Raw genomic sequence first — 22,998 nt, 5'->3', positions numbered from 1 at the left:
CTTCCATTCCTTCAGGGGGCCTAGGCCAGACCAATTGTTATCATAGAAAAGACAATTTCCACGACCAATCAGCCAGTGGGTGTGGGCGTAAACCGTTGGGAGAAGTTTGCATATTTTCTTCCACAATGTTGACACAAACGTTGCTCGACTAGTGCTCCCTAGCGCTAGCACATTGTTGGGGTATTTCTCCCTCATGAATGCTGCCCAACAGCTATCTCTACCCCTGCACGCGATTGTCTAAGCCATCTTCATTCAGAAAGCTTTCGTATTTTTAGGTGGTCATCACGCTTGAAATTATATCTTCGATAGCCCTATATTTTTGGGTTTATTATCTATACCTTGATTTGAATCTGCTAATTTGAAATGTGTTGCTCTAATTGTTCATGTATGGATGAATGTAAACCTTAATGAGAATACACGTGCATTTCTTAAGCTCGTATATGAGAACTCGGGATCAAAGTATCCGTACTCATGTACTGAATTTCGAGGCATGACAAGAACATTATTAGTCACTACAATCCCGCAGGTCATCATGATAGACAATGAGACACCCTTCATAAATTAGAAGATGAAAGATATCGTCGGGCAATTCAAACTCAAGAAGCACTGATCGAGACCCTGTTGTTTGTAGATGAACAGTGGGATCAAGGTTGCCAACAAGATACTTATTTGCATCCCTGAGAAGATGGGCAAGATCCACTACGACTGGATAGAAATATGCACCTATTGGATCTCCGTGGGCCCACATGTATTGTCTTTCTCAAAGAGGTAATTTATAAAAAGGTAAATTGAATTTTTTTTTTATTATTTAGTTATAACAAATAACCATAACACATTAATGCTAAGTGAAATGCATAACATTAAAAAGTAAAAAATAAAAAATAAAAAGCCACACTATTACAATGAATGATAACTTAATTAGGAATCCGAAGGTAGAGGGGAACGATGTTTGTTGGTGACGGATCTGAATCCCAAACAGAGAACGCGCTCGTAGAATTCATCCATTTATGGACCGTATCCGGATAGTGGCGACCGAGTACATCACTCAGGCTTTCCGTCGTATTCACCCACTTCAAGCCTTCTTTGGTATATGTCTCCTCATTGAAGTTACTCGTGAAAAATCGATCACCTTCCAATCTCCTGTATACACAAAGAAAGGTAATCAAGCTACTTATGACGGAGGGCTGGGCTGGCTTGTCGGGACTTCACATGTGATAGAGGTAGGGTAGTAAATGGGCTGGAAAGGGCTGTGTCTCAGTGAAGCCTGTTAGTTAAGCATCTTGGTCCAGGCTCGAAATGGCCTGCAGGCCAAGTGCCCAGTCTGAAATTGTTATGGAATCTGATGTACCCACTCAATTTCAACAGGTCCAGGTCTAATTTCATAGACCGATTTAGAAAACAGGTTGGGTCTTCCACCAGGTTGGGTCAGACATTTTGTGCCTGATTAAAAACTAGGTCTAGTTAGGTTTGAGTTGGGTCCACCATCATGGGCCCTATTAAAATTGGGCAGGTCACCAGTTAACGTTACTAATAATATTTTATATGTTTAATATATATTAAACATTCTAGCAATGAAATGAAGTTTGCTAAGCCACACACATGTAAAAGACCCCCTAAACCATGCATGTGTGAAAATCTTTGGGCTGCATGTCCTTTTGGAAGAAATAAGAGTCTTTTCGTTCCTTCCCATCAGGAAAAAAATAAAAAATAAAGAAAGTACCTGGATGCCATGAGAAGGAAAATGAAGAAGGCGGTCTCGCTAATAGCAAAGCCCTTGATCTTCTTCTCAGCCATGAGACCAACTTGCAAATCCAGGCTCTCTACATTGTCACCATAGACTTCGCGAAGAACAGCAATAGCTTCCTCATCATCGGTCAGATCTTCCCATTTGGTTATTGGCAGCATGAACATGTTCCTTCGGAATTGGTTGTATCGTGCTACGTTTCTCTCTCTGTCTCTATATACTGTTTGTAAGGACACACATTACAAAATTAGAAAATGTGGGCAAATTAAAAAAAAAACAAAAGCTGCATTTGGATGTCCAATCAAATTGAATTGTGATAATTCACTTCATTAGAGACTAAATGACGACCCAGACTGCAATTACTGTCGTTTCAACTCGAACTTTAAGCACATGAAATTGCAAATCGTGGTTTGGTCATGGCTAAGAACTAAAAATGCTGCAATTCGGTCACTGAACGAAATGCAATTTGCATGTGAACGTGGTGTTAGTATTCTATTGTGTTGAAAATACTAATTAAGTTGGATTCATGAAGATTACTTTCAAGCGCCGGCATGTCGACATGGTCAGATCTGTTCTTTCCATTGATGTCTTGAGCTATGATGTCTCTCATCCATTGTGGGTAGTTCCATAGCTCGAGTGCGCCGCAAGCTTGGTGGCCCATCGACACCATCTGGGTTTCGAATCCGATGCTACCAATCTTCTTCTCCCCTTCAAGTCCAATCAATTCCTTCATTGGAACCCTACATCAAATCCACAACGCTTGAGCTTACCATTGGATCGATAGCCATTTAAGTTAACATACTATATATATATATATATATATATATATATATATATATATATATATATATATATATATATATAGTGCAATTAACTTATGTTTGTATCATAGCAAGTATAAATGCATGGATACATGAGAAAATACACAATGCTCGATCTAGCTGTTTTGTCAGTCCGGCAACTTTGCAGTTAAGGTCCAGCTTCTGGTGATCTGAACTGTTCATGTGGTGGCTTGTAGTTAGCGGTTTTTGGAATGAGTTAGCCATGAGCCTTAACTCTGTGGAAGTATGGAGATGCACCAATGATCTCACCCATGAAATGTTCCCTATTAATTTGACATGGGCCCCACTAATTAAATCTGGACCATTTGCTGTCCAGGATGGGAGATACAGCATGATCTTCCCCATCTTGTGATCCTAACCGTCCAGCTCGTCCACCATTACTTATGGACCATTGGTTGTAAGTATCCGCTTTTGTCAGACATCTTGGATCATCTGATTGGGGACATTACGGTACGGGCAACACATGATGCGACCTAACAGACCAATCGCATAGTTTGAACCTTTCCACATGTATCATTTCTGGTTGTAACAAAATATCGTAGCTTATATATATATATATATATATATATATATATATATATATATATATAAACTTGACCCTTTGAATCAACATGACTCACCATGATTTGGGAAACACCCATGATGGATGGCTAAAAGGAAGGGCCCACACAATGGATGGTCCACATCAAAGGTCAACCCCTTATGATAGATACCCACTTTGAAGTTGGGCCTTGGATGATGGATGGTCCACATTAAAGGTGTACCCATCATGCTAGATGATCCACATCCTATGTTTGACATGATGGACAACCCACATCCAAGGTGCCTCGCAATGATGACACCCCACATCGTCGGAGGTGGGACTTGCATGGTGGATGGTCCATATTAAAGGTAGGCTCCACATGATATACAGGTTCAAATAAGGCCAAGGTGGGCCCAACATAATAAACAGTCTACATATAAAGTTGGCCCCACATGATAAAAGGCGGATATTAAATGTGGACCCATATGAATAAATAAAAATTGGAATAAAAGAGATAAGCATGAGAAAGAGAAATTAATAGAAAAGATATAACATTAATTACTTATGTGATGTTGAAAACTAAATAAACCTTTCTAATTATTTACCAAACATACTTATTGTTGAATAAGTAGAAACCAAAATAACCTACTTGGGGTGTAAGTAGACTTTTAAAAAAATGACTTTTGATCCAAACAGGCCCTAGTACTTCTATCTACATACGTACATTTGCATGTGTTAATGTATATACATCTTTGAATGTACGCATGTATGCGCGTATGCATGCATGCAATGAAACATGTAGAGAAATATACCCTTTAAGAACAAGAGGGGACTTGTTCTTCCCTGGAGTGGAACCTATATCCCTTAACAAGATCTCATCAGGAAGGAGAGAATGCATTCTATAAACACCCACAAATTCCTCTGTAAGTGAATAAGGGACACCATGGTTCTCAGATTTTCTTGTCCCAACGAACCCACTTAGTGTTGAATTCCCCGTATGCCCAAAACGGTCCTTGAATGTCTTCCCAAGCAATCCATACCTGCATTATGAGAAAACCCATCTCAAAATGAACAAATTCACATTCAGTGTTATTTCGACTGCAACAGAAAAGTACGTACCAATTAGCTCGCAATCCAGCACGGAGAGTATCCATTTTAAGTAATTCGACCGTCCAATCAATGGTGTGGATCTTTGCGATGACTGCGGACGTCACCAGCCGTGCATAACGGTATAGTTCTTCATCGTCGAGGTCCGGGTAGTTGTCCTGAATGGTTGTTTCAAATTCAATCGAATAATGAAAAATGATTATAATCAATGCATTTAATTAAGCTAGTTAAGCTCCCATGTAGATAAGAGGGGTATACATGTACGAGATCTGGATCCTTCATCTGTGTATCCTGAAAATTTACTCTAACCAGATGATCCAAGCCATGGTAGGTACCAGCAAATGAGTAGCCTGGATCTCATACATATCTATAGTGCTTTAGAACTAACCCTCAGATCGCAGGGTTTGATGCCCAGTCCCTTTTTAAAGAAAAATAGGAAGTTAAAGCACCCATGTTAGCATCATTGTGAAACATTTTTTGCAACTGCTCCATCGATCAACATGTCAGATGTGGAGACCAAAGTAATTCATGGTTCACGCGGACAGTTTTGAGGTGGTGGGCCCCACAATGAAACTTGTTTGATCGATGATCAGACGGCTACAAAAATTGCTCGCACTGTGATACGCTGCAGTCCGCCTCACGTCAGTTATCAAATGAGAGTTTGATTCTCACCTTGAGCTTGTCACATACTGCATTATGTTCCTTAACGAAGAGTGCTTGCAACACAGAAACACCAACCCAACTGTTCCGCACGTCGCCAGAGATCAAAATACCATTGTTATCGTGAGGAAGAAGACCATCATCGGAGATGACAAGCTTCCCATCCTTGAAGGTCCGAACACGTGACAGTTTCTCTGCATTGTTTCCGTAGATAGCACTACCATCCCTGTGATTATCCATGTTAATCACCACCTAATAAGGAAACAACTCTAGAGAAGGGAAGAATGTTTTTATTTATTTATTTTTTTATTTTATTTTATTTTTTTTATTTTAAAATATGGCTTAAGTGCCGTTTGTATGCACTATTGAATTCATTTTCAATAACAAATCTGATAAAGAAGAAATGGCACCAATGTATTAACTCTCTACTCACAATGAGGAATTAAACTTCAAATTGCAATTTCATTCCTTTCAATTCCAACTCCTAATTAAAATAATCGCGATTTGGAGGATAGTTTAGTGCAAAAGGTAATTGCAATTTGGTTATTTCCTCTCTATTGAACTAACCATTGTAATTAAATAGAATATTGCATCCAAATGCGATTTAGTTTATGTCGACGCTTACCACCATGCCGTCCTAGTATTCAAATGGCCACTCTTGATTTCATAAGAGCCTGTATGGACTTCCTTCGTCTTGTAGAATCGGAATGCCTTGAGCGGGCATTTGTTTGCAACTGATGAAGGGGCTATAATCTCTATCTGTATGATTTGGAAATTAGGAAACCCTTAAAAATCAATAAAGAATACAGATATGCACATAATTGGAAATCATGTCCCCCCTTGTAGATGAAACCTAGCCCATAAGTTACACTCATTGGGAGATCAGAACCATCTACCCTAGATAACACCAATGCATATACATGATCATTAATTTGTAAGGGTTTGTTTGTTTCAACCAAATTAGACTGGCTAATCATGAAATATCATGATATTTGGTGCAACCAAACACACCCTAATATAATTAAGTTGGCATACTCTACCTGTTTGGTATCCTCAAGATGGTCAATCCAGTCATGTATCATGAATTGGATCCAAGATGCAGCTATCATGTTGAATTGCTTTCCTGTGTCTATCATCTTCTTCCTAGCAAGTAGCTTTGTTGCAACAACGACTGGATCTGGCTTCATAACCTGTTCAATTAACCCATATGCCACATGAAATCTTGACTTTAAAGAGTTCCTTCTTTATGAATTGCAATACAGGCTCATCCAACATGTGTTGCGCCATGAGACTCTCATGAAGGGATGGTTGGATGATCAGAACCATCAATCAGTTGGGTGATACTTGTGATGGACCATGACCAATAATCATGACGAAAGGATGATCCGGACATTCTTTAGTGGATTTGAATGTGAACTGTTCAAATTTATCAAAATTATCATCAAATCAGCATGAGTTTTGAACTATGGCCACCCAAGTAGCTCCAATAAGATCGACAGTTCTGATCACCTGACCATCTCAGCATGTGAGACCACCAATGGTGGTGTTGCAAACTGGATGTATTCAAACAAGCTGTTAAAGCATTTTAAGGATCAAAGTGATAAATTTTTGCTGATTTTACCATGTCTTTCTGTGGAGAAGGAAGCATGTTCCGTCCGAAAAACGTCCCCTGGCTACCAGCTAGAGCGTTTGATGGATCGTTATACTTTCCATCCACCGTTCTATAGGCATGACTTGCGGGGTTATGCCCTAAGCTAGTCGGGGACTCTCCCACATTGAGGAGATTGTATCGCTCATGCAGACGTCTTCTTATGGCTAGGTACAAAAGGCCCAAGAACACAGGCAATTTGTGCCAAATCCCCAAACTGTCTACGAAGTGGACAACCTGCGAAAAAAAAAAAAAAACACGAATATGATTAAGAACATTGTTTCTAATTCATATCACAACCTACGGAAAAATAAATGAAAATAGAGGTTTGCGAGCCCATCTCTCCATCATCTTGAATGTTGAATACTTATAGGGTGATGGGGAGGTTGGTCTGGTGGGTCTCTCCATCAAGGTTCTATAACTAAAAAATCATAGGAATCCAACTATGTTATCAATTGCATTAGCGTAATAAAATGGTCGAAATTCAGTGGATGACAATTGATACTGATCGGATTGTAACCCAATGATTTTTCACTATTGGCCCATTATCATGGTGGCCCACCAATTGTAGATATTGCCCCGGACAAATTCCAAGTTTACGGTGAAAATAGTCGTGAACCTCCTTAGCTTTTTCTCATGAAAATGCATTGAGAGTTTTACTGGGGACTCACAAACAAAAGCAGCCTGTCGATAAGAGTCATTCTCCTATGAACTTCATTGATTTGATGGCGAGGAGAATAGAGAGACTTGAATATCTCAATGAGCTTGCTCATGGCTTCAATCAAGGCCTGGTGTGTGTGTGTGTGTGTGTGTGTGTGTGAGAGAGAGAGAGAGAGAGAGAGAGAGAGAGAGAGAGAGAGAGAGAGAGAGTTTAAGGTGTTGTGAGATATGGATTGTAGATTGCACATTAGTATTTAAAGGGAAGGGGCAGTTAAGGAGAGATATTCAAATGTCTTCAACTAAGTCTGCTCCTTGAAAATTTCAGCGGTTCAAAACCACCAATCACATCCAAAACATTCTTCTTGAGGTCTATTGGTTTTCTTCCACGTGATATATCTATGTTGTAGTGGCTGCAGGTACATGAATCTCCTCCTACTTAAGAATTATATCAAGCCGTAGATATTTTTAACATCTCCATCTTGAGGCCCATAGATAAACGGCCTGGATCACTCAGCCATGGCCTACTGATTAAAAAACCAGAGCTGGAGGATCCTTGTTATTTGGGCAGCCCATGAGTTTCTTCTGAGTTGGCATCCTTGTCACGAGTTCAAGTCTGACTTGGCATCTCTCTGCACAACAAACACGGGTATATTCTTTTATAATGACTATTCTGCTAAAGCCCATTCTTTGGTCATCCACCAAAAGTCTATTGACCGACGGTCAGGATCATCCCACTACGTGGACTCATTGTGGTGCACCCCAGCGTTTATAATTATACTCAGATACATGCATCTTCCATGCGACGTGCAATTTCCATGCAATTATGTAGAGGGAATTTGACCGCACTGGCCTCAATGTATAGCCAAATTCCCTAGAGGGATTAAACATTTCAAATATTCTGACGGTGCCTTTTAATAAGCTTTGGAAAAAAATTGGACCAAAATGCCCTTGTCCTTGAATTAGTAGTTGTACTGTTTAGAGGGCGGAAGAAGTTACGTGTTATTTTAATTCCAATAAAGTATCATGGACGGAAGCCTTTTTTAGCATGGGCAAGGCCCAACTCGTGGAGCCCACATCGATGTATATGTATAATCCATGTCGCCCATCCTTTTCACCTTGTCATTTTAGGGCTAGGGCTCAAATATCACCCTGAATCAGAGCTCGTATGATCCACATGATAGAAAATAATGGTGATAATGGCACCCACTGTTGAAACTTTCTAGGCTCACTATTATGTTTGTTGTAAGTGGACACCGCCCAAGTCAGGACTTTTTGAGCTCATGACGAGCTGACTAATAAGGTGGATGGAACAGATCACTCCATTGTGGGCCTTAGGCTATGGTACCAATGGCTATCCTTTCATTTAGTAATAAAGGAAGTGAACATGTAACAACCATGACCCATATAACATAACAACCAAGACCAATATAACATGACAACTATGACCCATGACAACCACAACCCATATAACATGACAACCTCGACCCTTGCCACATTACAACAACGACCCATATAACATGACAACCACGACCCATATAACATGACAACTTCAACCCTTGCCATATTACAACAACGACCTATATAACATGACAACCACGACCTCGACCCTTACTCCATTATAACCACGACCTTAATCTGTGTAGCCTTTAATCAATTTTTGGTAGTGTAGACATTGAACAAGTAATGATACGTCTATTGGATTTAGAATTTAATTTAACTTTATGGGCCAAAAAAGAGTTATATCTAAATATTTTATGACCCCCAAAAGGTTTTCAATGGTAAGTTTTCAATTCATATGGGTCGGGGTTGTCGTTGTTGTCATGTGTTAAGGGTAGAGGTTGTCATGTGTTAAGGGCCGGGGTTGTGATGTGTTAAAGGTCGAAATTGTTACTTATTCACTGCCTACACTACCAAAAATGGGTCAAAGGTTACGTATTAAGGTCGTAGTTGTAATGTAGTAAGGGTCGAGGTCGTGGTTGTCATGTTATATGAGTTATGGTTGTAATATGGCAAGGGTCGAGGTTGTCATGTGGCATGGGTTGTGGTTGTCATAGGTCGTAGTTGTCATGGGTCATAGTTTTCATGTTATATGGGTTGTGGTTGTCATATTATATGGGTTGCGGTTGTTATATTTTCACTTCTTTTACTACTAAATGAAAGGTTAATCATTAGTACCATAGCCTAAGGCTCACAATGGGGTGATCCGTTCCATCCGCCTTGTCGACCAGCTCGCTGTGGGCTCAAAAATGTCATGACTTGGGCAGTGTCTACTTCTAACAAACATTATAGTGAGTATGGAAAATTTCAATAGTGGGTGCCATTGTTCCCATTATTTTCTATAATGTAGCCCACATGAGCTTTGAATCAGGTTGATATTTGGGCTCTGGCCTTAAAATGACATGGCAAAAAGGATGGGCAGCATGGATTATACACATGCATCAATGTGGGCCCCACATAAGCAAGGCCCAACTCGTGGGGCCCACATTGATGTATGTGTATAATCCACGCCGCCCATCCTTTTTGCCTTGTCGTTTTAGGATTAGGGCTCAAATATCATCTTGAATCAGAGCTCATGTGAGCCACATAATAGAAAATAATGGTAACAGTGGAACCCACTGTTGAAACTTTTAAGGCTCACTGTGATTTTTGTTAGAATTGGACACTGCCCAAGTTAAGACTTTTTAGGCCCACGACGAGCCGGCCAATAAGACAAATGGAACGGATCACCCCATTGTGGGCCTTAGGTTATGGTACCAATGGATACCATTTCATTTGGTAGTAAAGCAAGTGAACATGTAACAACCGCGACCCATATAACATGACAACCACGACCCGTATTACATAACAACTACGACCCATGACAACCGCGACCCATATAACATGACAACCTCGACCCTTGCCACATTACAACAACGACCCATATAACATGCCAACCACGACTCATATAACATGACAACATAGACCCTTGCCACATTTTAACCACGACCCATATAACATGACAACCACGACCTCGACCCTTACTCCATTACAACTACGATCTTAATCTGTAGCCTTTGATACATTTTTTATAGTGTAGGCAGTGAGCAAGTAACAATCCGTCCCTTAACACATCACAACCCCAACCCTTAACACATCACAACCTCTACCCTTAACACATGGCAACCACGATAACCCTGATCCATATAAATTAAAAACCATTTGGGGGCCATAAAAGTTTTGGATATCTCTTTTTTGGCCCATGAAGTTAAATTAAATTCTAAACCTAATGGACGGATTGTTACTTGTTCACTGCCTACACTACCAGAAATGGATCAAAGGCTACAGATTAAGGTCATGGTTGTAATGTGGTAAGGGTCGAGGTCGTGGTTGTTATTTATATGGGTCATGGTTGTCATGTTATATGAGTCGTGGTTGTCATGGGTCGTAGTTGTCATGTTATATGGGTTGCAGTTTTCATGTTATATGGGTCGTGGTTGTTATATATTCACTTGCTTTACTTCCAAATGAAAGGATAGCCATTGGTACCATAGTATAAGGCCCACAATGGGGTAATTCGTTCCATCCACGTTGTCGGCCAGCTCCCCGTGGTCCCTAAAAGTCCTGACTTGGGCAGTGTCCACCTCTAACAAATATCACAGTGAGCCTTGAAAGTTTCAATAAGGGTGCCACTGTCCCCATTATTTTCTATTATGTGGCCCACATGAGCTCTGATTCAGGCCGATATTTGGGCCCTAGCCCTAAAATGACAAGGCAAAAATGATGGGTGGCATGGATTATACTGTAACATCCCATCCAACCAGCATAGTTTCCTAGGGCATCCACGTAGGATTTTTCACAGGACCATTCGGTTAAACCACTCGTGGTGGGGTACCACGAGTTAAATTAACCTAGGATTAACCCATTAGAGTAGGCCAGACACGTCATGATAGGGCCTAGTATGGGTCATCAAGCCAGATGGTCAGATACACTTAGCATTAGCCCGTATGGGCTATACCGCAATGTAAGAAGGTCGAAAAATTATAAAAATTTAGGGAACCATAGATCTCACTGGGCTTGTAGTCCAACGTAGACCAAAAACTCATCAGACACCCAGAAGTTGATTGTCCGTGCTGTTCCAGCAGCACTTGTCAACCCACCCAAGGCCAGAGTTGAAATCTGATACTGGTAAATGAAACAGAGACTTCGGGCTTGTCAGCCGTCGATTTTCTTCTAAATTTTTAGTAAAGGTCTAATGTATTATCCTTCGCTCATCTACAAAATCTGGGACCCGATCGTGGCACGGTGACCGTTGATCGCAAATCGGACCCGTACGGCCAAACCCCAGATCCGATCGTCCCCAAATTTTGTATGGCCCTTCATCGGGCCATGGAGCAGCAATCTTATGAATTTCATGGCCAGAGGGCCACCAGAACCACTCTAATCACTGGAATGGCCCCCACAGGGCCATTTAAAGATCGGAACCATTGACTCAAACCCCATAATCGTTCATCCGTTTGTTTCCAAATTTTATATGGCCCCTCATTAGTCCATAGGGTTCCTAAATACCCAATTTGATGGCCAAGGGAGTGTTAGGGCCACCCCAACACCAATGGGGAATCCTAAGAGGCTATTTGGGAAAATTGTAAAAACTTGAGGCCAAAGGGCCCAAGTCTAGGAAATAAACCCTAGCTCTCTCCTTCATAACTTCCTCTATATTTTCCCAACAACCAAGCTCTTCCTCATATCTCCCACCATTCTCCAACAACAACAAATCCCCCTCATAAACTCCCCCATCCACCAACAACCAACCTCTCTTATCTCATAACTCTCACCACAACTACCATTGCCAAGGGAGTGAAAAGAGAGAGCTAGGGAGCAAGGAGAGAAGAAAGAGAGAGTGACGGAGCTAAGGTGAACCTTAGATCAAGGTGAGGCCCAAGGGAATCAACCCTTTCAACTCCCTATCCCTTCTCCAAAGGAAATCCTATACCACTACCACAATAATCATTCCGTTGAGCATCTATTCTTTTGGATATACTATTCTTTTTGTGATTTTGTTAGGTGGCACCATGTGCAACCCTTTTATTCTTTTGGACATGTATATAGATATATGTTTGATCTCTTTCATTTCAGTAGACTTGTGTGATTATACTTCATGTTCCAGGGAATTCCAAGCTGCGCAAGTAAACCGGATTAAATGCACATTAATGAAAATTGGTTATAAGTGACTCTCGGGAACTCGGGAGTTGAGCATATGCGCGACCCCCGATTTTCAGGGTGTTACAAGTTGGTATCAGAGCAATGGTTTGGAATTAATTGGGCCATGGGTCATGAACTCACTACGCGTCTGCTGACCTGAGGGGATACGTATTATAAAGCGCAACAGAGATTTACGATGTTGGACCCATCCCAGACCTCGACAGTCTTAGATGGACGGTAAGACTTCCTAGGAATTAGGATCTGGTAGCAAGAAGGAGTAGTGACGCTAGAGAATGAGTCCGCGAGACTAACAATACTTCAGTCCGGTGATGAGAGCGAACCAAAACGGAGTGATTGGATGGTCGGAGCCCTCGTCTTAGACCAAATGAATTAATACCGGGCCAACTTGTTAGTTCTAACCCATTCGGGATAATTAGGTAGGGGCGAATGAAATTTTGTGGGAAATAGAAAGAATGTAGAAAAATCAGATTTTGGCCCCTAACCAGGAAGAATATCACGGCACCACTATTTCCATTGCGTAGATCGGATTTTCCTACCCCAAAATCATGTATGGTACTCCCTCGGGGGCCTTACCGGTGCCCGGAAAATCACAAATGTGTGTGACCTCTAAGGAAACCACAGACCAGTGCTGCCAGTGCCCTCACTTTCGGGAGCCCGTCGGCGCCAGCGCTCCCTGTCCAGCGGCCCGGCGCCGTAGCGCCCGACGCTAAAGGTGGGTTTTTCCTCCTCTCCCTCATGCACACACGTGTGGGGCCCACTTTGCTTACTATTTGTGGATGTTTAGACCCCATTTTCTCTATTTTCATTGCCTCCCACCCTTTCTAAACCCTCTCCAAAACCCAAAAACTTATTTTCCTCCTCTCTCACTCTCCCATTCTAGATCTCCCTCAACTCTTCTTCTTCTTCTTCACATCCTCCTATTCCCCTAACCCATCCTCTTTCTCCCATCTTCAATCCATCTTCCCAAACCATTTTATGACCAACCTTTTCAACCTCAACCTCTAGAAAACCATCTCCAACAAACCCATCTTCCTCATTCCCAATCTCCTTCTCAAATCCCAAGTCTCAAACCCATCTCTTCAAACCCACCTTCAAAATCCACCTCCAAACCCATCATAGCCCCATCCCTCATTCCCTTCCACTTTCATTCACAAAACTCCACATTAACCCTCTTTCCAAATCCTCTCACATCTATTTCCAATCCACTCACCCAAAACCCATTTCTTCCTCAAACATTTTTAGCCAAACCCATCTCAACTCCTATCACAAATCCAACCCTAAGCTCATTTCTCTTCCAACACATTCTCTTCTTAATGGCATTCATAGCAATCGTCACCACTTTCTTCTCCATCTCGGTGATCTTTTCACTCATGGGGAAGAAAAGACCGGCACCTGCCGAGTCGGGTCCGAGCCGAGAAAGGCGGAGCAAGCAGAGGGCCGATCTAAAGGGGAAGGCAGTCACGGAAACTCAATTTAAGTGACGGAATGATCCCAAAAGGGGGCTCGCCTCCCAACCGCCAGTTGAAGATGTGAGAAACTTCCAAGTGCGTAGTGTCGCTTTCAAGGCATTCATGGAGGAGCATCTGTTTGACGAGTTCGCCATACTTAGCTGGCTTATGAAGAAGGACTGGGGCCCAATGTTCGATGGGAATCACCAAGTGAACGCACACAAGTTAGGACTTTCTATGTGCGGATCAGAAACCCTTAGTTTAAGCCCCTAGGTTTTGATCTGGTAGTGGGGAGCAAGAAAATCCCAATTGGGGTGGCGGATATTGTCGATGTGCTCGGAGTGCCATAGGGCGAGCTATAGATTGATGAGGGGAATTTAAATATGAGCCAAGCCCGCGATGTGCAGACCTACTTTCTGTGTGGTCAGGTAGCCCAGTGGACGCGAGGGGAGCGAAGGCAAGGTCTGAGCACGGCCAACTTGACCCCGGAGTACCGGGTTCTCCACCGCATTTGCACCCATAACATGTACCCAAGACTGATTAACCACACCGAGTACTCCCGCTATATAGTGGAGTTCTTATATCAGGTGGGGCGTGGAGTGGACGTGTGCCTTCCCAGTGTGGTACTTTACCAGATTGTGTGGGCCACACAAGCTACGAGGAAGAGTGCATGCCTCCCATTTAGTCACCTGGTCTGTCAGTTGGCCAAAGAATATGGGATACAAGAATCAGACGAAAATCCTGTACCAACACAACTGCTGGGTGATGACGTGTTAAACAGCCTGAGGGTAGGTCCCAAGCAGCGACGGACCCACATCGACCGATATGGAGACCCTGTTGAAGAAGAGGATGACAGCGATGGGGATGAAGAGGAAGAAAGTGAGGGCGAGGATGAAGCCGAAGCACCTGAAGGGCCTGAGGGGGCTGAAGAGGCGGAAGGAGCTGAGGAAATGGAAGGAGTCGGAGGGGAGACACCTATCACTCCAGACATACTTGGGCGCTTGGGTGCACTTGATTCTAGAATGGTCAGGATCGAGGAGAACCAAGCAAGGATTGAGGAGAACCAAGCAAGGATTGTGGAGAACTAGGCAAAGCAGGACAAGTGGAACAAGAAGATGTACCGAGCCATAAAGGCCCTCATCTGTTGCAGTAATGGGGAAGAAGAGCCGCCACTTTCACCCGACTCGGACGAGTAGCACCGCGACTCTTTTGATGATTAGTAGTCTGTTTAAGTTGCTTAGGTCTAATCTTATGTACTGATGGATGCGTAGGACTTTTGCTTAACTAGCTTGTATTTCCTTTTTGATTAGTATATCTTGTCATCTGTCTAATCCATGTTGTAGCATGTAACTGGCCATGTTAATGGCATTTTGAAATTAATGTTAATGTATGGATCGACTTGAAGTTCTCTTTGCTAGAAGTGTGCCTTGCCTGTGTTGTGGTTATAGTCATGAATAACAGGCTATAGGTTTGGTATGCCTAGTGTACGCGATGCTCTAGTAACTAATACTCTGAGGAATTTCTTCTAGGAAATGCCTTCGCGACCAGAGGGTCGATACGTCTGCCTTCCTCATGGTGGCCTAGTCGATAGAGACCTCCTTCCCGACGATCAACAAGGCCCCCAAGGGGGGAACGACTCCTAAAATATGGGTAGCACTACCTAGGAGGCGATCCCGAGTGCTCCACCACCGCAAGCCGCGGCACCCGTACCTCCTATGCCACAAGTTATGGATCGAGTAGACCAGATGTTGCTTCTCATGCAACAACAGCAACAGATGATGGTCACTAATATGCAACAACAACAGCAGATGATGGCCACTATGATGTGGGCCATGGCCCAGAACATGGGTATGCCGCAACCGGCGCAACCCGGCTTAGTTGCGCCCACAACTAGCATAAGCACCCTATTTGAGCAGTTCCAGCGGTATAGGCCGCCTATGTTTGCCGGCACCCACCGCCCCAAGGAAGCGGAATACTGGCTCAACCTAGTCACCAAACTGCTTCGGCCTCTCCATTGTACAGAAGCAGAGAACGTTAAACTCCTTTCCCACCTCTTTGAGAAAGAGGTGAATTTATGGTGGGAGAGCGTCCTCCGCTCCATCCCTATGGACCACGTGTGGACATGGGAGGAGTTTGAAGGCCGCTTCAATGAAAAATATCTCCCTCAGACATACCAGCATGAGAGGGAGAATGAATTCCTCCGCCTCCAATAAGGGAGAATGACCGTAGTGCAGTACGAGAACCAGTTTACCGAGTTGTCGCGCTACGCATCCGAAATGATCACCAACGAGGCGATTAAGATAAGACAATTTTTAGCAGGGTTGAGGAGCGGCATCCGCTCAAAGATGTATTGTGCTAGCCTCAGAACATATGTCTAGCTCGTTGAGATGTCGATAAGAACAGAGCAGGATGAGGAGCGTGTCGCCCGGACACGTTCACAGTTAGGGCCACGAAATAGGATGGAGGGACCGTCCTCTTCTTTTTCAGGAAAAAGGCCGCACCTTAACTCTCCGCCCCGACTGGCCGCCACACCGGCCCCTTCTACACGACCTGCCCAGACATGTAGCTACTATAAGAGGGTGGGTCACTCTGAGCCTTATTGTTTTACTAAGATGAGGGACCTCGGCTTCACGCCGCCACAGCGCAACAATAGGCCCTCACAGCAGGCCTTGCAGATTCCGCCCCTACGGGCAATGGGCCTAGTCAGCAGTTTTGCCGTCCACCACCACCTCAAGTTAGACCGCTACAATGGCCTATACAACGATCGAATTTTTCACAGCAGGCTCGGGTGCATGCCTTAGCGGCCGATGGCCAAGATGCAGTTATTCCTAATCCTACGGCCTTCGAGGTGACGACCCACATTCAAGGTACTCCCATATTTCTACTAGTGGACACTAGATCTACTGTTTCACTCGTATCGCATACAACCGTCAAGCGCTTAGAGCTACACCTCACTCCTATCATAGGAGTGAAAATCATTGCCACCGCCGGAACTATTTCTAAAGCGACGAGGATGTGTTGTGATTGCCCCGTAGACTTGGGGGGCAAGGTGGTACCCATCAATCTGATCGCAACTAAGATTTTCAATTATGATGTTATCTTGGGTATGGACTGGTTGACACCGATGAAGGCAGAAATTGATTGTGAAATAAGATAGTGAAAATATACGAGGACGACGAAGTTCCCTTCACGTTCCCATTCCAGGTCAGCCACCAAGAAAGAATTTTGTGTTATACTTCATTAGAGGAGGGTTATGATGGACCCTCGATAACGGACACACCTGTGGTCCAAGATTTTTGGGACGTGTTTAAGGCCATACCTGGACTTTCACCTTGACGTGAGATAGACTTCACGATCGATCTGGTTCCGGGTACCAAGCCCATCTCCTTACCTACTTACCGCATGCCCCCATGTGAAATGGAAGAACTGCGGTCTCAAATCAACAACTTGCTAGAGTCAGGATTCATCCGACCCAGTGTATCGCCATGGGGAGCCCTAGTCGTATTCGTAAAGAAGAAGGATGGCTCTTTACGACTATGTGTGGATCACAGAAGATTGAACTAAGTGATGGTTCGGAACAAATACCTGTTGCCCAGAATCGACGATTTATTCGATCAATTGAGGGGTGCTCAATATTTTTCAAAGATTAATCTACAATCAGTGTATCATCAGCTGTGAGTTAGGGATGTGGATATACAGAAAACGGCCTTCAGGACCTATTTTGGCCATTATGAGTTCCTGGTTATGTCGTTCGGGCTCACCAATGCCCCGGCGGTATTCATGGACCTTATGAACAGAATCTTTAGGTCATTCTTATACAGATTCGTCATCGTGTTCATCGACGACATATTGATTTATTCAAAGAGCCGTGAAGAGCATGGAGAACATTTAAGGGCAGTCTTCGAGACCCTAGAGAAAAATCAACTGTTTGCACAATTTAGGAAATGTTCCTTCTGGAAGGAGGAGGTCAAATTTCTGGGATATGTAGTATCCAAGGAAGGAATATCTATGGATCTCGCCAATGTGGCGGCAGTACAAGATTGGAAGCAACCGAAGTCGGTTACGGAAGTGCGAAATTTTCTCGGTCTCGCCGGCTATTATCGAAGATTCATTAAAGACTTTTCGAAGATAGCCCGACCGCTATCCCAGCTTACTCGGAATGATCTCAAATTTGCATGGAATGAGAAAGCAGAGGCAGCCTTCCAAGAGTTGAAGGACAAACTGACGTCGGCACCTATGCTTGTACTACCTGAGCAAGGGATCAAGTACACTGTCTATACTGACGCTTCTTGTGTGGGCTTGGGATGTGTACTCATGCAAAAGGATAGGGCAATTGCTTATGCTTCTTAATAGTTAAGGAAGCATGAGGATAACTACCCTACACATGACCTCGAGCTTGCGGTGGTAGTTTTTACATTGAAGATATGGAGACACTATCTTTATGGTGAGAAATTTGAGCTCTTTTCTGATCATAAGAGTCTCAAATACATCTTCACCCAGAAGGACCTGAACATGAGACAGTGACGCTGGATGGAAACATTGAAGGACTTCAAGTTCGATGTCTCATATCACCATGGCAAGGCCAATTTAGTGGTGGACGCCTTGAGTCGCAAGAAGACAATCGAATTTGTGGCCCGCTATGGTGGGATATGGTGGAATTCGTTCCAGACTTCGACATGAAGCTAACCATGGAGGAACCGCACGAAGTCATAGCCCACATTCAGGTCCAGCTGCTGACTAATGGCAAAATCATTGAAGCCTAGGAGGGCAATGAGTTATTGAAGAAGATGAGGGAAAGAGCAAGGAATGATGAGAAGTTTGAGTGGAGGATCGGTACCGATGGAGGGTTGTGGTACCGAGGCCGCCTTTGTGTTCCAAACCTTTAAGGACTACGAGAAGAAGTCCTAAATGCCGCTCACAACCCTAAGTTATCAATGCATCCTGGTAGTACCAAAATATACCAGGATCTGAAGCGAAATTATTGGTGGGACAACATGAAGAAGGAAATAACAGAGTATGTGTCCCGATGCCTCATGTGTCAACAAGTCAAGGCCGAGCACCGCCGATCACCAGGCCTATTGCAACCCATGCCCATTGCAGAGTGGAAATGGGACTTCATATTTATGGACTTCATTGCCGGCTTGCCCAAGACAAGGAAGGGACATGACTCAATATGGGTGATTGTGGACAAGCTAACCAAATCAGCCCATATTCTCCAGATCAAGACATATAGCTTCGCCGATGATTTGGCCAAGCTATATATCAAGGAAATCGTGCGACTCCACGGCGTCTTGTTGGAAATTATGTTGGACCGGGACACACGATTCACGTCGATCTTTTGGACCCGCATACAAGAGGCCATGGGAGTGAAGTTGAAGTTTAGCACCACCTTTCACCCGCAGACAGATGGGCAAACTGAGCGGGTGAACCAGATATTGGAAGACATGTTGCGAGCTTGCGTACTTGACTTTTAAGAGAGTTGGGATGATTGTCTCCCGTATGCCGAGTTCGCTTACAATAATAGCTTCCAGGCTAGCATCGGTATGGCGCCTTACAAGGCTATGTATGGGTGTCCGTGCCGAGCCCCGTATTGTTGGGAGAAAATTGGCGAGAAGAGTTTGTTATGACCGAATTTGGTGCGGATCACGGCTGAGAAGATTGGAATTATCCAGCGCCGCCTCTTGACCGCTCAAAGTAGACAGAAAAGCTATGCCGACACAAGGCGGAGAGACTTAGAATTTAAAGCTGGGGACTACGTATTTCTCAATATCTCCCCAATGAAGGGCGTTTTACTCTTTGGCAAGAAGGAAAAGCTCGCGCCACGGTTCATCGAGCCATTCCAGATTTTGGACCGATTTGGTGCAGTTGCCTATCGCTTGGCCCCACCCACGCCTCTAGCCGGAGTGCATAACGTCTTCCACGTATCAATGTTGAAGAAGTACATCCCCGATCCTTCACATATCATCAAGTGGGAACATGCAGAACTCAAGAAAAATGCCACATATATTCTCCGGCCTACTCGAATATTGGTTAGAAAGGAGCAGGTCCTACGCAACAAGGTCATTCCATTGGTCAAGGTTTTATGGACCCATCACGATGAAGAGGAGGCCACTTGGGAGATGGAAGTAGAAGTCCACAAGCATTACCCAAGCCTACTTCAGTAATATAAACAGGTACAAATTTCGAGGATAAAATTTATTTGTAAGGGGGGTAGATTGTAACATCCCGTCCAACCAGTACAGTGTCTTGGGGCATCCACGTAGGATTTTTCGCAGGACCATTCAGTTAAATCACTTGTGGTGGGGTACCACAAGTTAAATTAACCTAGGATTATCCCATTAGAGTAGACCAGACAGGTCATGATAGGGCCTAGTGCGGGCTACTAAGCCAGATGGCCAGATATACTTAGCATCAGCCCGTATAGGCTATACCGTGATGCAGGAAGGTCGAAAAATTATAAAAATTTAGGGAACCATAAATCTCACTGGGCTTGTGGTCCATCGTGGCCTATAAACTCATCAGACACCCAGAAGTTGATTATCCGTGCTATTCCAGCAGCACTTGTCAACCTACCCAAGGCAAGAGTTGAAATCTGGCACTAGTAAATGAAACTGAGACTCCGGGCTTGTCAGCCATTGGTTTTCTTCTAAATTTTTGGTGAAGGTCTAATGTACTGTCCTTTGCCCATCCATAAAATTTGGGACCTGATCGTGACATGGTAACCGTTGATCTCAAATCAGACCCGTACGGCCAAACCCCAGATCCGATCATCCCTAAATTGTGCATGGCCCTTAATTGGCCATGGAGCAGCTATCTTATAAATTTTATGGCCAGAGGGCCACCAGAACCGCTCCAATCATCGGAATGGCCCCACAGGGCTATTTAAAGATCGGAACCGTTGACTCAAACCCCATAACCGTTCATCCGTTTGTTTCCAAATTTTATATGGCCTCTTATTGGGCCATAGGGCTCCTACACACCCAATTTGATGGCCAATGGGAGTATTAGGGCCACCCCAACACCAATGGGGAATCCTAGGAGGCAATTTGGGAAAATTATGGAAACTTGAGACCAAAGGGCCCAAGTCTAGGAAATAAACCCTACCTCTCTCCTTCATAACTTCCTCCATATTTTCCCAACAACAAGCTCTCCCTCATATCTCCCACCATTCTCCAACAACAATAAATCCCCTTCATAAACTCCCCCCATCCACCAACAACCAACCTCTCTTATCTCAAAACTCTCACCACAACTACCATTGCCAAGGGAGTGAAAAGAGAGAATTAGGGAGTAAGGAGAGAAGAAAGAGAGAGTAACGGAGCTAAGGTGGACCTTAGATCGAGGTGAGGCCCAAGGGAATCAACCCTTTCAACCCCTATCCCTTCTCCAAAGAAAATCCAACACCACTACCACAATAATCATTCCGTTGAGCATTTAGGTAAGATCCTTCACCTCTTCTTCTTAAAATCCATGTATTGAGAAGAGAATGGCTTGGATTTCTCACATGAAAGACCTTATTTTTAGTGATTCCGGCCGATCGACCCCAAAGCCCTCATTCCTAAGTCGATTTTCGAGACTCCAACGACCTATAGGTGCGGACTATTATTCTTAGGTGGCCTAGCACCAATTTTAATACGAGCTTAATGATTTTGATTACTTGTATGTTATATTTGAAAGTCTAGGAAAACCCTAGGAATTGTATGTTCGTTGAAATTGTATGGATTTGCATGTTTGGCTCTCTCTCTCTCATGATATTGTTCATGTTTCTCACATGACTTTGTGTATGGATGATTACATGCTTATGCTGTGTTGATCTTTTTCATATATTGTTGTTTCATATTATGTATGATTTCATTACTCTTGTGTATATGATTTCCTAAGATGGAGGAAGTGCTTAACTTCCTCACACACACCCACATCTTACGTGCATTTATTTCATGATATCATTAGCCTTGCTTGCTATGAGAATTTGAATTGTATGTGAGAAGTATGAGGTCATGATGTTGTTTATGCTAGATCATACATTGGTAGTCGGCATGCTATGAATCACTATTTGTACCTTTGGGGTCAGTCAAGAACAGGAGGAGAGCGAAGGTGGTTCCGTTGGAAGGACCGCCTCGAGGCTAAACCCATGGGTTCAGGCGAGTGCGCGTGGGTGACAATAGTTAGACTACATGGGTTACTTGCACCCGTTGCCATTCTGTCATGTACTTATCTGGACTCGTGCGGTTTAGTCTACGGGTTGACCAACCTTGTTTGTTAACCCTGTTTGTTCACTTATGTATGGAACTTGATTCACCCTACAACCATTGTAGCCCATCAATAACCCACTTGAAATTGATCCACAGCCTCATGAGCCGGGCATGGTAGAATGGGACACCGTGTTCAAGCTGTCGGCCTATGATGGGGTACCGTGCCTCCCCGTAGTGACCCCGAGCAATCCCTTTCTCTCGGTACTCCTCATGTGCTTGAAGTCAGAGATGAGGAACCCGACGGGATCACGGACCGCGGGGTCTTGGTCTCACGCGTTGGGGGGGTCTTGGCCTCGCAACTAGTTCAGGGTATTGATACGTGGGGTGTATAAGATTTCCCAATCTGCTGGATGAATGGACTTAACTAATAACTTGGCTAACACACTAGCATTGCATCACATTAGTTACGGTGGCGACTCGGCAGTCGAGGTAGTTCTGAGGGAGTGTTGTCATACGCGATCGTTAGATGGAGTCGCTCGAGGGAGCATTGTGGAGAGGGCACACATCATACCATTTATCATATATGTGCATTAATAAGATTAGCTAGGTGTTTATGATTAACTACTTTTCATTAAGTTCATATTATAACTGATGTCTGTTATAACTTGAGACTAATAGTACCCACACAGTTGATCACTCACTCCCACTCTGGGATGGTGTTTTAAAACACCAACCAGACCCGTTCATAGATTCAGGTGACTCAGGGCTAAAGGAGCCTGGCAAGGCAAGCTTCGAGGAGGAGGACAAGCTGTCCTACTTTCAGTTGATGGACGGTTCACCGCCAGCTTGAGAGACGGGATTGGATCGCTGAGCGGGGGGGGGCTCAGTTCTATTCATTTGGACATACTATTCTTTTTGTGATTTTGTTGGGTGGCACCATGTGCGACCATTTTATTCTTTTGGATATGTATATAG

At 43.7% G+C, this 22,998-nt stretch overlaps 1 protein-coding gene across 1 annotated transcript; it reads right to left on the bottom strand.

The window, feature by feature from the left end:
• Positions 1–807: 807 nt before the first annotated feature.
• Positions 808–7,338, bottom strand: LOC131218912 (alpha-dioxygenase PIOX-like). Its single transcript, XM_058213791.1, has 10 exons — positions 7,196–7,338; positions 6,498–6,761; positions 5,917–6,066; positions 5,502–5,635; positions 4,889–5,102; positions 4,229–4,374; positions 3,922–4,149; positions 2,282–2,484; positions 1,721–1,964; positions 808–1,140 (listed from the first exon to the last, which is right to left on the bottom strand). The coding sequence occupies exons 1-10, from the start codon at positions 7,295–7,297 to the stop codon at positions 915–917; spliced, it is 1,911 nt and encodes a 636-aa protein (XP_058069774.1). The 5' UTR covers positions 7,298–7,338; the 3' UTR covers positions 808–914.
• Positions 7,339–22,998: the final 15,660 nt, after the last annotated feature.

Source organism: Magnolia sinica, chromosome 11, assembly GCF_029962835.1.
Source record: "Magnolia sinica isolate HGM2019 chromosome 11, MsV1, whole genome shotgun sequence".
Lineage (NCBI taxonomy): Eukaryota > Viridiplantae > Streptophyta > Magnoliopsida > Magnoliales > Magnoliaceae > Magnolia > Magnolia sinica.
Note: the sequence above shows the minus strand (reverse complement) of the source record. Positions and strands in the feature narration are given on the sequence as shown.